The 17,271-nt window shown below is 44.5% G+C and overlaps 1 protein-coding gene across 1 annotated transcript in view; it reads right to left on the bottom strand.

Moving 5' to 3' along the window:
* Positions 1-15,802, bottom strand: part of ABI3 (ABI family member 3) — a 230,943-nt gene extending 215,141 nt beyond the window's left edge. The window contains exon 1 of the mRNA XM_069237784.1: positions 15,610-15,802. Coding sequence (XP_069093885.1) covers positions 15,610-15,726 — 117 coding nt within the window. The 5' untranslated portion in view covers positions 15,727-15,802. The remainder of the gene's footprint in view (positions 1-15,609) is intronic.
* Between the last annotated feature and the right edge of the window lie 1,469 nt (positions 15,803-17,271).

The following is a 17,271-nucleotide window of genomic DNA, read 5'->3' as shown; positions in this document are numbered from 1 at the left end:
TAATATGGATGATGTGTGGCTTCAATTAAATTTAGAAAAGCTCAAACCTGCCTATTAAAATTATTTTTCTTGTTTTTTATTTAGATTTGTTTGCAAATTAAATAAAATGTGTTATTTGTGTATGTGTTTGATGAATGCTCGTTTGTGTACTGTTTTGTGTTTCATATTATCAACAATGTTTAGGCTGGGGTCTCCGGCTTCCAGTAATGACTCAGTGTTGGGGGGCAGCAGGATTCCAATAATAATTCATCGGGGGTCCCCAGGTTCCAGTAATGATAAAGTGGGGCTCCACAGAAGTCCAAAGATTGGGAACCACTGACCTAGACTATGTATAAATTAGATTAAATTAGTTTGGCATAACTACTTGGGGTAGTGGGAGTGTCCTTGAAGAAAACGGTCTCCTCTGGAAGATGAATCTGTTGAACTGTAAGGCAGCCTGGAAATAATCTATAACTTATTAAAAATATATTTTCTTAACATGATGGCAAACAAGATGTGTCTTAGATCAATAGCATCCAGATTCTACAGAATGGTTAACTGGAGACCTCACATACAAGAAACTAAGACACACCTATTTGCAACCATGCTGTATATCTCTCTGGGTTTGAGTTACCTTAGAGCGCAAGGACACCCCTTTCTGTGGTAACTGTGCGCTACACAAAATCTGAAATCAAATCAAATCAGATCTGAGATATCACTCAAAATGTGTTACACTTTACAGTACAATATTTATGGGAGGACACTAGTGGGGCATGGGAGAAATTACTCTATGTGTGCCTATCCTGTCACAAGGCCCAGATCACAGGGTTTCTCCTTCACTTGGTGTCTTTCATTTTTTGTCTCTGTTTCTAGCATCCCTACACATTGAAATCTTATTTATGCCTGTCTAATCCCATTTCCCACATAGTTTCAGAAATGTGTTCGGGACTCAACTAGTTTTATAAATTACTCATTTGTTATTCCTGGTACATCTGCATTCACAATAATCATGGCGCTGGTGATTGGTCCTTTCAGATAGCCCTTGGATGTAAGCCCTCACTTCGTTCTCAGACCGCTAACGTGCATTCATTATTGCACCTAAAATAACACAGAGGGTCAAATGCACTACTTTTTCACACAAAGCATTGCAGCAACCAATTTGTGCAACGGGAAAGGCATAGTACAGAGCCATATATATTAAGATTGGCCTTTTGTTGCTGTCATCACCTGGGCTGGCATACTAAATAGGCTGCCTTGATGATACACAACCTCACACCTTGGTGCATCTGTTAGCGTGTCCTGTTTAGCACAGGATTTGTGATGTAAGCATTTACTTCCAGTGCAAATTCCCATGCCTAAACATGTTTTGGAAGGAGTCACACAGTGGGTGTCTGTAGTGCACTTCAGTGCATCCACACTGCTTGAGGTAAAACATTTCCCCTTGGTAACACTTTGCTTCAGGAAAGCGTTAGATTTTTATGACATTCCAGTCTGGCTATCTTAGTAGATCAGTCTTTGAATCAAAATCTAATGGCTGTAATGCCCCAGTAATGCCTACTTGATCCGAAGTGATGCAATGCAGCTCGAAGCACTTTCTGTGCTTAGAAATGGACACATTTTCAGCGTCAAATGCGTTTTACACTGGAATGTAAATGCCAATGCTCCACTTTGCATTGCTTTGAGCCACTCGCCATCGTGCAGACCGTTGGTAAATTAGAGACAAAGGCCCTCATTCTGACCTTGGCGGGCGGCGGAGGCCGCCCGCCAAAGTCCCGCCGTCAGGTTACCGTTCCGCGGTCGAAAGACCGCGGCGGTAATTCTGACTTTCCCGCTGGGCTGACGGGCGGTCTCCTTCAGACCGCCAGCCAGCCCAGCGGGAAAGAGGCTTCCACGATGAAGCCGGCTCGGAATCGAGCCGGCGGAGTGGAAGCTGTGCGACGGGTGCAGTTGCACCCGTCGCGTATTTCACTGTCTGCGCAGCAGACAGTGAAATACATTTAGGGGCCCTCTTACGGGGGCCCCTGCAGTGCCCATGCCAGTGGCATGGGCACTGCAGGGGCCCCCAGGGGCCCCGCGACCCCCCCTACCGCCATCCGGATCTCGGCGGTCCGACCGCCGGGATCTGGATGGTGGTAGGGGGGGTCAGAATCCCCGCGGCGGTGCAGCAAGCTGCGCCGGCGCGGAGGATTCAATGGGGCCGCGGTACACTGGCGGGACCCCGCCAGTGGTGCCGGTCCGACCGCGGCTTTACCGCCGCGGTCGGAATCCCCATTGAAGCACCGCCGGCTTGTCGGCGGTGCTCCCGCGGTCCTCCGCCCTGGCGGTCAAAGACCGCCAGGGTCAGAATGAGGGCCAAAGTTTTGTATCTTTACTCCTACATGGTGGCTTTCTCAAGTGTCCTGTTGCCCTCTGTCCTGAGGATGATCCCAATGAAAGCACGGGATGAAACCCAATGATCCCAATGAGCAAGGGTTGAAAGATCTTTAACTAACGCTACTTTTCTGTGTTGACACAAGCCTCCACTGGTAAAAACGTGCGGCCATTGTTTTGTTTTTATATAAACTGTTCACGTTCTTGTTTGTCTTTGTACATAATGAGCACTGCACTATCAACCACTCACCGTATAGCAATCTTGCTAGCAATTTCAAAACATTCTTTTGATATCTATTAATTGCAATTTTCTATGTTGCAATATACTGTTATATACCTTTAAATGATAGTGTTTGTGCGGTTACTATTTTCTACTTAAATGTGTGATGTATAAGTTATAATTCTCAAGAAATTATATGGTTCTTATCTGAATGCGTCCTGGTTTGATAACACCTTCATTATCCCATAAAGCATTACCCAAATAAACCATTCTGGATCCCTGGTTTTGTCCTAGAGTCTAAAAAACATAGGGCTAGATCTACAAGAAAGTGGCGCATCGGTCCCGATGCGCCACTTTTCTTGCGCCACCCCTGCACCACCTAACAACACCATGGTTGTGCCATATTTACAATCTGTCGCACTATGGCGCTCGTTTCCACAATAGCGTCATAATTTATGACGCTATTGTGATGCTTTGCTGGATTAGCTCCATAAATTAACGTGCAGGTGCAGCAAAGCACTAGGGAGGCCCATAGGTTACTATGGGCCCGTAACGTTAACACCTGCCCCAAGCAGGCTTTGAAAATGACCGAAAAAATGCCACACTGAAATCTTGGAGGATTTCACTGTGCCATTTTGTGTGGCCTCCCTGCATGGGAATGCCCCCTTAGCATACATTATACCTGGCAGCAGTGGTGCTAGCATTGCACCTCTTTGTAAATATGGTGTGGGGAAATGGCATCCTTAACGTCACCTTAGTGTAAAACAATTACGCTAATGTGGTGCAAGGGCCTAGTAAATCTGGCCCATAGACCTTAAAGAGGTGGTAGGCCAAGTGGAGTCAATAGTTGGAAGTTTAATGCGTTTCAAGAATGGGCCTTATATGATACTATGACCTCTATCTGAAGGCAAACAGTAAAAGAAGCCCCTGGTATAGCGGCCTAACACAAGTAGTAGCATTAATAGTAATAATACATTCAGTGCTAGGACTTGGGGTAAGGGTTATCTTCATGCAGTGATTTTAACAGGAATAAATAAATAATTTGCCTCCCAATGGTCGTCTAGTTTGCAGATAACTGAAGTGCGGAGGACAGACAGGCCAGATTTCGTCATAAAAGGTGTTGATCTACTGCTAAACAGAACAAATAGGTACACAGACTTCCTGGTGAAGTGTGGGGAGAGTCCACACATTTTGCATAGACACAACATTTTGAGGCCACCGATTATTGATGTTAGGGATTCGAGGGAGAGCCAATGATTAGCAAAGTGGTGGGCAGTGGTTCACTTTGTTACTCCCACCCTAACCTGCCTGAAATACCAAAGGGCCCCAGGACACCCCTTACCGCCAGCCTCTTCCTGGTGGTGAAAACCGCCAGAAACAGGCTGGCGGTAAGGGGGTCAGAATCCCCAGGGCAGCGCTGCTTGCAGCGCTGTCCTGGCGGATTCTCCCAGCCGGGGCAAAAACGTCAGAAAACTGCCGGCCCCGGCGGGGCGACCGCGGCTTTACCGCTGTGGTCAGAATGGGATTTGAAGCACCGCCAGCCTGTTGGCGGTGCTTCCGTTATTCTTGCCCTGGCGGTCCAAGACCGCCAGGGTCAGAATGACCCCCTTTGTAACCTTCCAGACAATTATAGTATCAGCTACTATGTGAAGAATAATAATACTGATCATCATAATAATGATATTAGAAGAAGAGATGAACAAACAGTGGTGATTTAAAAGTGGATGCAGCAAATCTCTGATGCGAGACAAGCTCTGGTTCATACTGTCACTGCTGAACGTGTGTAGGATCGCTTTCAATAGACAGGAGTCCAGGTGACCTTTTGTAAGTTAGGCCGACTTTTCAAATTAAAATTGAATTACAAAAATCTATGTGATGCTAAACCAATGAACCTATTGTTGAATTTTGAAATAGCGCATGGCTCTTCGTATTTTTATCGGAATAACACTATCGCAATAGCACAGCTGGCAAGTGATCGATTTAAACACAAATATTATTAGACTATTTTATTGGACATATGCACTTAGTTTTAAAGGTTTAATTGCTCTCCAATATTCTCGTTTTCTAAATGCCCTGCGATTAAATTCATGAAGCTGTACATGCACACAGAAGTTCACCTTAACCTAAAAAAGTCCATGGCAAGGGGTACAATCCGTTTCAAATGTAGGCAGCCCTATTATAGATGCAGTGTATTCCAAGGACAGGACGAGGAGGAAACGTGGTACTTGGGAACTGAGTCAAGTAGGCCTGTTCTTGAGATGAACAGGACCTCCATTTATACCCTCCCAGGAAGGGTCAGTGTCTTTTCTGTGAACGAACTACTCAGTGATACATTTCTATTTTCAAACAATTAATTAGACACGTAGTGAATATGTTTTCATGAATTTAGTTTTGAATGTAATCTTCTATAAGGAAGCTGTCGATCTCATTGTTGAAATGGCAATTTCAAATATGAATTAAGCCATACATAATACCTCCACTTCCTGCTGATGTCAATTTCCCACATTTACTGCATCCTGCACTGGATGCAAAGGGAGATGTCAGGTGCCAGAGAGATGGCACCAGATCTTTGGTTGTGTGGTCAATCCCAGTGCATTCCGATTTTGGTGAGACTGCAACTCTAATGATGTAAACCCACTACGGCCCTGATTATGAGTGTCTGGACTTAGGGAAGGAATGCACTGTGGCCTCCAACAGTGATTCCAGCTGCTGGCCCGCAGACATATATGTCCTATAATTTACTTAACCGCTGGTTAGCAGCCATTTCCTTAAAAATGTGAAAGGTAATCTGCCTTCTAAAATACATACATTAACATACCTGGAAACATTCGGTTAGTAAGGTTTGGTGGTGCTGAAGAAACTGGTGTCAGTCACGAAGTGGGGTTAGGTCGCCCACATAAAAATGTCTAACCCAGACCACAAACTTTGTAGGTCGTGCAGTACATATGGTATATGTAAAGATGTAGCTACAGGAAATTACTTTGAACTGGTTTACAAAGCCACAAAGAAGCAAAGACAGTAGCACATCAAACACCAAAGTCCCACGTTCTAGATAAAATCAGCAAAATAGCTTAAGCAAAATCATACATTTTGGGGCATATTTATACTCTGTTTGCGCCGGAATTGCGTCGTTTTTTTGACGCAATTCCAACGCAAAACTAACTCCATATTTATACGTTGGCGTTAGACGCGTCTAGCTCCAAAGTCCATGGAGTTTGCGTCATTTTTTAGCGTGGACACCTACTTTGCGTTAATGATATGCAAGGTAGGCGTTCCCGTCTAAAAAATGGACTCCGAGGCATGTGCGCCGTATTTACACTCCCGGGCAAAATTCACGCCCGGGAGTGGGCGGGTCAAAAAAAATGACGTCCGGCCGCTTTTGCGCCGTTTTTTAGCGCCTGGTCAGGGCAGGCATTAAAGGACCTGTGGGCTCGGAAGGAGCCCAGAGGTGCCCTCCCAAGCCCCCAGGGACACCCCCTGCCACCCTTGCACACCCCAGGAGGACACCCAAGGCTGGAGGGACCCATCCCAGGGACATTAAGGTAAGTTCAGGTAAGTTTTTTTTATTTATTTTTTTGTGGCATAGGGGGGCCTGATTTGTGCCCCCCTACATGCCACTATGCCCAATGACCATGCCCAGGGGACAGAAGTCCCCTGGGCATGGCCATTGGGCAAGGGGGCATGACTCCTGTCTTTGCTAAGACAGGAGTCATTTCAATGGGGTTGGGAGTCGAAAAAAATGGCGCAAATCGGGTTGAGGCGAAAAATTTGCCTCAGCCTGACTTGCCCCATTTTTTGGCACCCAAGCTCCATATCCCCCTACGCCGGCGCTGCCTGGTGTACGTCGTTTTTTTTCACGCACACCAGGCAGCGCCGGCGGCTAACGCCGGCTAACGTCATTGAATTAATACGCCGCCCGCATGGCGCTTCAGAATGGCGTTAGCCGGCGCTAATTTTTTTGACGCAAAACTGCGTTAGCGCAGTTTTGCGTCAAAAAGTATAAATATGGCCCTTTATGTCTTGGATCTGATTTGGCAGGCAAGGCCAACAAGGCATCTGTTTCAGGAACACCATTTGTTTAGGTGGGGCAGTGGTTCTAAGAACCTAACAAACCCTGGCTGGATTGTCCATACAGGAAAGCGGCGGTAGGATGGACGATTGGGATTCTTTGTGTGGTTAACATGGACGAAGGGGTTCTGATAGGTGCATTCATGGGTAGCTGCTGCTGAGAAATAGTGGTGTTGAAATTTGGTACAGGGCCAGTCTCTACAGCAAAGAAGTGTACCCGGAATTATTTACCAATTGAATCTGGAACATTATGCTCCAAAACTCTTTTAGATACTCTATGGAAAACATTTTGTCACGGAAGAACCTCTTAAAATTTTGCTGATGTGACTCAAGATTGCAATCGTGCACGTTCTTGGGTCAAAATGGGACCATTTCTGTAGCAGTTTCCAGGGTTGCTGTAAGCTCCTAGCCCATTCCTTGAGGGGCTCCCTTCGAGTGAGGTGTCTTCATAAGCCCTGGCGCTACCAGGGCTGTATTTTAAATAAGACTACCCATCCCGTGGGTAGTCTCTTGTTGGTCAGAGCGCAACAATAACAGCCATGGGATGTGCATAAGGTCTCCAAAATTACTTACAGTTTCTCTGCATTTCAAACAAACTCTTGAGTATGACAGACTGCCCAATTGTTCAACCTCAGTTTTATTTTCTGGTCATGCTTTTCATAACAAGGTACACATATGAGCATGTACCGATCACAACCCTTTATCAGGGACTCGAGTGGCTGCAGCATTCATTTTCCAATGATTTGTAATTCAATCAATTTACTGATTAAGCAATAAACCTCAGTGCTTAATTAAATGAGTGAATAAACCATCTTACCTCAACTCTTGTTACTCTCACACATGTAAAAATAATCCTTTTATGCTCCCTCGTCAATAGAAAGAAAATATTTTAAAAATCACTGTAATTGATATCTTGTAAATCATGTTAAAGGTACAAGATATTGTCAACCGTACGAACTAGACCTCTGTTGTTTGACCCTAGAATTCTTCCAATTGCACATATTTCTTCTGTGGTGCTCCTCTAGCCTCTTCTGAAACAGCCGACTGAGACACTGCTTTCAGGACTACTCCCTTGCTTTTGCTAAGAGGGAAGCCCAATTGGCCAAACACAGCCGATTGAGTTATTAGCTAATTTAGAGACTTGTTCCAAAAGAAATGCTTATGTCTGTAGGTCTGCTTTGTGCAGATTGGCCCAGAGAAGAAAGAGGTAATAGGTGGGGTTGGGGGTCAGAGCAGGTGGAATCACCAACCCCGCAGGATCAGTGCTACGCTTGAGGAGTGGCCCAGAACAATAAGAACCAGTCATGAAGATATACAGCAAGCCTGTCAAAGGCCTGGGCTTGAGAAGGGGTGGCAGATGGAGCCAAAGATGAGGAAAGGATTAGCGGTAAGGTAAAGCACCACTGAATCTCTCTACTTCCTCAGGAACAGGAATGATTCCTCAAGGAAGTAGAGAATTTCTGCTTCCTGTAAGTTCATTTTTTTATGGCAGGACTCCTTAAGGGATCTTTCGTTGCTAGGAGAATTATCTAAAGCAGTTAAGAGGGACCACTTTAATGTATACTTGGACCATGGCTGGAATTATTTAGATTTCCGCACCTTAAAGGCCTTTGGGTACAAGCAATGAAGACCTAGAGGTTGTGGTTAGATCCTAAGGACCACATGCGGATCCAATAAATACATCTATTTACAACACTGCAAGTAAGGTTTTAACCTCTGGACCTAGGCGCTGTCATATTAGCTGAAGAATTTTGTCAGAAAGATCAATGGAAGGCATGAAAAAATAGGAACAAATGCTAATGCACCAGTCTGCACCAAGCATAGTTGGGTTTCCTCATATCTGTCATTGATGTTTTAGGGTGCCACCAGGCAGCGCAGGAGAGCTACTGCTGGGGGGAAAGGTTTTAGAATCCAGTCTGGCACCTAAAGCATATTAAAAAGCATTAGAATTACATGCACATCCCATAGTAACGCTGCAAGTGTAAAATAGGACACATCATCTGGAATGAAGATAGATATATACACCTGTGCTGTGTGCTGGCGGCTATGGGATTAATGTGCAAAACAAAACTCTTGCTCAAGTACAATGAACTTTTTTGTAAGGGTTTTCAGTGTTTTACCTTATGCATCGAGGTATGCATCGACAATAATTACTTGTGGCAATTTCGGTTGATAAATTCACTTTTTGTAGCCGGTCATACTGAAATTTCTGTGCTTCCCATTAAATGATCTTTGCAAAACTTGCCTGAAAGCTTCCTAAAATCTACAAACAAATTTCCTGAAAGGGTTGGTGTACGTTGATCACTTGAGATCATAGGCCACCAAAGAAGCGTCTTCATATGGAATTTACATTGTAAACTTAACTAGGGAGTCCTGAATGTCTATTCCCCATTACACCTAGGTAATTATAACAGCCTCTGTAGGGTGTTAACGGAGAGACAAAGCAATGAAGAGCCATCCATGAGGAGGGCTTACAAGGTAGGTGCTGTGACAAGAAATGGGTATATGGGAGAAGAGGATTCTATATGGTATGAATTAGTATTAGAATATTGGGGTAGCTCCAGGCTTATAAGTGCTGGTATAAGCCCGGGGCACCCACATTCAAAATGTTTGTCATCATGTTTCTCTTTTTTAACTTTGGAACATTCTACTCTCAGTGGGTATAATGTTCTAATAGCCGTCTGCCTCGGGCTGTACCGGTTGTTAAAGGCCCTCTCTATTTTTCAGTTTTCTGTATGTCTTTTTCCCTGCAAAAGATTACCTCAGAATGGTGTTATTCCACTCTCTCCACTCCAAGGTCTCCTTTGCCCCTTCAGTATCCCCTCTTTGTCAATACTGCACCTCACAAAGCACACAAGAGCTTGACTTTGAGTTGTCAGACCTGCTGCCGCCCTCGCCTGTGCACAATCTTCCTCTTTTAAATGAGGCCCTTCCTCTGTCAGAGCGCAAACCTCAGCAGACTTTCTCACTGTGTCAATGTTATCGTGGGAACGGAACAAGTTGCACTCCACCCTCTGCCACCAAGAGGGTTTTGCAGTCAGTGAGTCCTTGATGCGAGGGGAAAATGGAAATCTTTTTTTCCCTTTTCTCAGTTATAAAAGATGGCAATTTGGGGATATCTATTAGCTTAGTGGCTAATAATTGTCAATTCTAAATTTTCACTAAACAAAATCAGTCTGGGGCGTACGTAATCCAGATGAGCTCACTTGATCAAAGCATGCGTGTGATCCTTATGCATGGCATTTTCCTACACTGGATCATCCGTCCTGGCCAATACTTTCTACTGATTTTCCAGCCAGCTGATTTCCATATGTGCTCCAGAGCCTGGCCAAGCTCACCATGTTCATAACTGGTCACCTGAACTGCTCATTGTCCACTCCCATCCTTGCATGATCTGGCTGCCGGGTTAACTGTGTTTTTATCACTTATATTTCAGAATCCGGTTGCCTGTTCAAATTATTTTCCCTGTTTTTGATTGTCTAATATGATTTAAATGAGCTATCCTAATAAACATAATTTGCTTATCTGTTACTTGTACAGTCAAGCTAAGAAAACTGATTGCTACTCCGAGCTCATAAAAGTCATGGCTTCAGTAAATGGAACATTGATGCTGAATTTCTATCAGTTTTTCATGATATGTTTTCCTGTATCTGGTGATCACACCTCTTCGTACACTTGATTATTCCATTTGTCCCATGTCTCCTGATCATCTACCTGCCCCCTCTTTATACTGTACTTGATCACTCTTCCGACTAACTTCTGTTCCAGATCACCTGGCCGATATCTAGAACCATCTCCCTATTTGGTCCATGCTGATATCCGATCACTACATCTAAGCCCCGTATGCACCTGATCCACCAGGTGGCACCTGTGTGTGTAGCTGACCAACCATCTTGCACGTCTACACTGTTGATTTTATATAGTGGGGGCTTCCAGGCGTTCTAAGCCACGTTGCTAATGGGGGGCTTCTGTACTGCCCAGACCTGCAGGAGCTCTGTACACTGCTGCTACTGAGGGACCCCTGTACAGCGCAGACATGCAGGAGCTCTGTACACTGCTGTAATGGGGGGCCTCTGTACAGCGAAGACATGGACGTCAATTCAACGAAATTCCAGGGGTAGCGGAGATGACATCACGTGCCCTTTGACCTCCACTTTCACTCACACACACATAATGACACATACACACAGATTCACACTTATGTACTCTCTCTCTTACCCACAAGCATGCGCACAACATACGTTTAAAAGCATTTTTACTTACCTCATCTGCCATGGAAGGGCATATTCCAGCTAATTGTACTCCATTTTTATTACACTAATAGTGAATAATATATTATTGCTCACTATGAGTGTAGTAAAAAATGAAAAGAGGAGAGAGTGAAGCCTCAACTGGCGTCAATAAAGACGTGCAGCCAATGTGTTATTGCCACCTCTGAGGCCAGGGGGTCATAAAAGCAGTGCCATGGGTGCGACCCCTGGCAACTCCTAAATGACACCTATGAGCGAAGACCTGCAGGAGCCCTGTACATGCATGCTAAGGGTTAAGTCCTGTAAGGCACCAACTTGCAGGAGCTCAGTACACTGGTACCAATGGTGAAGCTCTGTACAATGCCAACTTGCAGCAACTCTGCACATTGTTTCCAATGGTGACGCTCTGTATAGCGTCAACTTGCCGGAACTCCACACACTGAGGCATATTTACAAGCCCCTATCACCTTCCTGCAACACATTAGCATCATTCTTTAATGTGGCTTTAGGAACGCTTTTTTTGCCACACCGTATTTACAAAGTGGCGCAATGTTCGCATTGCACCACTTTACACCCCCTTGTGCCACATTATGCCTGCACCAGGCATAATGTATGCAAGAGGGATGTTCTGGCGCTAGGAGGCCCACAAAAATGGTGCAGTGAAATCTACAAGATTTCAATGTGCCATTTTTAGCTTCATTTTTAACGCCTGCTCAAGCAAAAAAAGTTTGATGCTAGTGCTGCAAAGCGCCACAATAACGTATAAAATGTTGATGCTTTTGGCCTAACAACTGCCATGGTGAGCCGTATTGTAAATACGGCGCAACCATGGTGTCGATAGGTGGGGCATGGGCTGCGCAAGAAAACTGGTGCATCAGCACTGATGCACCAGTTTCTTATAAATATGCCCCACTGTTTCCAGTGGTGGAGCTCTGTACAGCACCAGCATGCAGGATCTCTGTGTAATGTTTTTAAGGGTGGAACTGTTTTTAGTGATGGCTTGCAGGAGCCTTTTTGTGCTCTGTTCCTAATGATGGATCTCTGTATAGTACTGACTTGCAAGAGCTGTATACACTGTAGCTAACAGAGGCACTCTGTGTAGCACTGATTTGGAGGAGCTCTGTACAATGTTGCTAATGGCGAAGCCATGTATAGTGTTGACTTGCAGGAGCTCCCTAAGCTGTTGCTAATGCCAGAGTTCTGTAAATTGCTGACTTGCAGGAACTCTGTACACTATTACTAATGGCGGACCTCTGTACTGCACTAACTTGCGGGACCTTCGTACTCTGTTGCTAATGGTGGAGCTTTGTACAGCGCTAACTTAGAGGAGCACTGTACACAGGGCCTAATGGCGGAGGTCTGTAAAGAGCTGATTGCAGGATCCTTATAAACAGATCCACCTGGCAGACTCTGTGTAGTGGTGCCCTACACATGCTTTTGTTCACTGTTGCTAGTGGCAGAGCTCCGTATCGTCCTGACAGGCACAAAATCAATGAATGTGCTTGAAAAAGAAAAGTATTGAAGTGCAAGTACTCATGATCCCAGAGTACTAGACCTTAACTTCCACCGCAAATAGATCAGAGAACCCTATAACTGTATTAAGTTAGTCAAATATGACAGTTTTATTTTAATAAGATTTTGAGGAAATGAAATCAGAAATCAAAATATCTTAAATTATTTTTCAAAATATTTAGGTGCTCCTAGAGTGACGGCGCAGTGAGTGTGAATCGTGTGAAAGGAAAGTGCCATAGTGTTACGTACAATATATACAAGATTGTGGCTAAAAATAGTGATCTTCAATAAGACCCCTTCAATCAAGATGTCCAGAAGTCACTATCCATACTAAACAATAATCCACAATGAATTATGTCAACGTTTCGACCCCACATATAAGAGCAACTCATTACAGGGTCATCATCAGGACAGAAGTCTTCATATAGGTAGCACCTAAAATAAACCAATAAGACCATTATCAGCCTCCTCATGTGTGAAAACATAGTTTCAATAGGGGTTGATAAATTTTCACCACCAAGCTACTTACCGTAAGTTACAATCGATGTACTGGCGTATCTTATGACTTCCTTTAAAATGCCTCTTATTCACAGTCATCAATAAGTTGTATCCCCTGTTCAAAGAAAATAACACCCTTTATTTGTCTCTCAAGAGACTGGGCCTTTACTCTCGTTTTCAAAAAGAGCCAGGTGTTACTTTTACAACTCACCATGAAACCTCATGTCCTCTAAAATTCGAGATCCAAGCCTACGTTATTTTGAAAAATAATTTGAGATATTTCGATTTCTGATTTCATTTCCTCAAAATCTTATTAAAATAAAACTGTTGTATTTGATTAACTTGATACAGTTATAAGATCCTCTTAGGGGCCACAAAATAGTTTTGTTATGGTTATGATTAGGACATGGACCATGTGGACTATTGATGGTGTGAATGAGGTTCATGACACGTACGACGGATTCTAGCCTTGAAAAAGTCACAAAGGTGACACAACACGTGTTGGCTGTGGATGTTGCTACATTTGAACTTTTGCAGGACTGATGCTCTAAAACATCAATAAAAGGCTCCAACTATTCAAGTTTTCCACGGACTTTCCTTGATTGATATTATATTGCGGGCTTCCTATGAGTGCTGTGGTATCCTTGCAATCATGATGGACAGTGTGACCTATGTGTTGCAGTAATATGTCTATTAGTAGTTGGGTATAAATTACCATTCAGCACCACATTATCCTATCAGTGTCTATTGCTTTATTTACTTGTTTACGTTATTCATGCATCGTTACTTGGAGGATGTGCGGCAATTAATATCCCTACTACCAGGTTATGTTCATTTTGTACTCCTATTTCATAATTAAAGAAGTTCAGGTACTGAGTCCCTTCAGACCTGCTAAGTACTTCACCCCTACTGAGCAGCGCAGGTACTGTCTGTTTCAAAATTAAAGAAGTGCAGGTACTCGGTGCCTGCAGATCCGTCAAATACTGCAGATCTGCTGAGCAGCGCTGTTACTCTCTGTTTCATAATGCGAAAAGTGCAGGTACTGAGTACCTGCAGGACCTGCCAAGTACTTCACTCAGACTGAGCAGCACAGGTACTCTCTGTTTCATAGTTAAAGAAGTTCAGGTACATCGTACCTCCAGGACCTGCCCAGTACTTCACTCCTACAGTGCAGGTACTCTCTGTTTTATAATTGAAGAAGTGCCGGTACTCAATGCCTGCAGATCTGTCAAGTACTGCAGTCCTGCTGAGCAGTGCTGGTACTCTCTGTTTCATAATTAAAGAAGTGCAGGTACAAAGGACCTGCAGACCTGCTAATTACGTCACTTCTACTGAGCAATGCAGGTACTCTCTGTTTCATAATTAAAGAAGTGCACGCACTGAGTGCCAGTAGACCTGCTAATAACTTCACTCCTACTGAGCAGCGCATGCACTCTCTGTTTCATAGTGGAAGAAGTGCAGGTGCTGAGCACCTGCAGGACCTGCCAAGCACTTCACTCCTACTGATCAGCAAAGATACTCTCTGTTTCATAGTTAAAAAAGTTCATGTCCTGAGTACTTTCAGGACCTGCCAAGTACTTCACTCCTACTGAACAGCGCAGGTACTCTCTGCAGATATGTCAAGTGCTGCAGTCCTGCTGAGCAGTGCTGGTATTCTCTGTTTCATAATTCAAGAAGTGCAGGTACTGAGTACCAGTAGACCTGCTAAGTACTTCACTCCTACTGAGCAACACACGCATTCTCTGTTTCATAGTGGAAGAAGTACAGGTACTGAGCACCTGCAGGACCTGCCAAGTACGTCATTCCTACTGAGTAGCACAAGAACTCTCTTTTTCATAATGAAAAAAGTGTAGGCACTGGGGACCTGCCAAGTACTTCACGCCTACTGAGCAGCGCAGGTACTCTGTGTTTCATAATTAAAGAAGTTCAGGTACTCAGTGCCTGCAGATCTGTCAAGAACTGCAGTCCTGCTGAAAAGCGCGCGTACTCTTTGTTTCATAATTAATAAAGTACAGGTGTTGAGCACCTACAGGAACTGCTAAGTACTTCACTCCTACTGAGCAGCACAGGCACTCTATGTTTCATAATTAAAGAAGTGCAAGTACTAGGTACGTGTAGGACCTGCAGATTTACCAAGTACTGAACTTCTGCTGAGGGCTGCAGGCACTCTCTGTTTCATAATTAAAGAAGTGCAGGTATTCAGTGCCTGCAGGACCTGGCAAGTTCTTCACTCCTACTGAGCAGTGCAGGTACTCTCTGGTTCATCATTAAAGAAATTCAGGTCCTTGGTGCCTGCAGATTTTCCAAGTACTACAGTCCTGCTGACCAGTGCTGGTACTCTCAGTTTCATAATTAAAGAAGTCCTGCTAAGTCCTGCTAAGTATTTCACTCCTCTTTTCATATTTAAAGAAGTGCAGGTGTTGAGTTCCTGCAGGACCTGCTAAGTACTTCACTCCTACTGAGCAGTGCAGGCACTCTCTCTTTCCTGCTGAGTTCCTGCAGGACCTGCTAAGTACTTCACTCCTACTGAGCAGTGCTGGTACTCTCTGTTTTATTATGAATGAAGTGCAGGTACTGAGTACAGATCTACCAAGTACTTCACTCCCGCTGAGCAGCGCACTCTGTTTATTAATTGAAGAAGTGCAGGGCCCGGTGCCTGTAGAACGCGCCCATGTAAAGCGGCGGTCTGTGCACTGCCGCCTCACCGCTCACCTGCAGGTAGTTGTGCTCACAGTACTCGGCCACACTATGCAGGTTGCTGAAGTTGTCTCTCAGCGCCTTCCTCCCAGACGGGATAGCGCTTTGCTGCAGGCTCTCTAGGTCCGACATCCTCCCACGAGCTGGTACTTCCCTTCGCTGTGGTCGGTGCTCTCACGGTCCCCCCTGCTGAGCGCTTGCCAAAGACGCCAGACAGACAGTGGTTGAAATGCTGTCTGCTCGGTCTTACATGCTTCATTTGGGGCTCTAAACTCCGCCTTTTCCTGACAAGCTTTCAAAATACGTGGTCATACATAAGAGGAAGGCCACAGTAGTGTTTCACTTCTGTCTCTCCCCGGTATGTGCTCTTACCTCACATTTAGAAGCTGAAGGTCTCGATCTCTACTTGCCTTTCACGCAGCTGTGTATGGAATCACAAGAGCATATACTCACTACCTCTAACGAGGCGCTGTGAAGTGATTTCTGAATGGAGAAAGTTGCAGGCTACTTTGTGGGTCTTTGTTAGTGATTTCCTCAGACATAAGGGTTGTAGTTAGTCATTCAGGCCCAAGATTGCAGCGTAGGTGTTCCCACGCACCCACCCATGGTTTGGGGGGGAATGTTTAGATTTACTAACACTTGTAAACCTGGGAATGGGTCAAAATGATACAGCTCTGTTGTCTCCAGTACATTAAGGTAAGTAAAAGCCAGGTCTTCACCAAGCACTTGAATTCCAGATGATTTTTTATGGCTCTTATCTTTGCTGGAAGTGAGTTCCATAGTTTAGCAGCTTGGGTGGAAAAGGATTTGATACGAAAGGTTTCCTTCTTGGAGGGTGGTATGATTATTTGTGGTTCTTATTTAGAACACTGTAATTTTTCAGAGAGTATCTCATAGGTTTTTTTCTGCAAGAAAACTGTTCTGAGTCTTGTTGCTTGAAATGGGCAGAATGATACTCCTCTGTATCTTGTTGAGAGGGAGAAGGAAATCATGATTCTGCCTCAAATGATTCAGAACAGCCAAGAAAGGCTTCCTTAGCCAAAGTTTCCATTGGAATCATCATGACAACCAGAGGTAATGCAGCAGTTCGGCAAAGCAAAGGCTATGTAATCTGAAGGCAGCCTAAAACTCCACCAGACCTTCCCTTATACTATTAGTAGAGGAAAGAACATGGGTCTAAAGCAAGACCTCAGTCACTCTTGCTTCTAGTGCGTCAACCTTGCCACCCATCGGCTAGAGTGCAAAATCCAAAGGACTTCACTAGAGGTGTGCTAAAGACATCTCAGGAAGGCATCTATGTTCCAAGTAGAGAAAGTGATAAAATGAAAGAACCAAACTCTGCTTCCTATGTTTTGACGGTGTGCTGGACTTTGTCTTGATTGTTTTTGTACTCTGGTCACTTTACCACTGCTGACCAGTGCAAAAAGTGCAAGTGCTCTCGGGGTTAAATTGTATGTCTAATTAGCTTTTCCATGATTGGCATAGCTGATTTACTAGTAAGTGCTTAGTAAAGTGCCCTAGAGGTGCCCAGGGCCTGTAAATCAAATGCTACTAGTGGGCCTGCAGCACTGATTGTGCCACCCACATGAGTAGCCAAGTAAACATGGCTAAGACCTGCCACTGCAGTGTCTTTGTGTGCAGTTTTAACCTGCCAATTCGACCTTGCAAGTGTACCCA

The sequence above is a fragment of the Pleurodeles waltl genome, chromosome 6 (genome assembly GCF_031143425.1).
Source record: "Pleurodeles waltl isolate 20211129_DDA chromosome 6, aPleWal1.hap1.20221129, whole genome shotgun sequence".
NCBI classification, from domain to species: domain Eukaryota; kingdom Metazoa; phylum Chordata; class Amphibia; order Caudata; family Salamandridae; genus Pleurodeles; species Pleurodeles waltl.
This window is presented reverse-complemented; position numbering and strand designations above follow the sequence as displayed.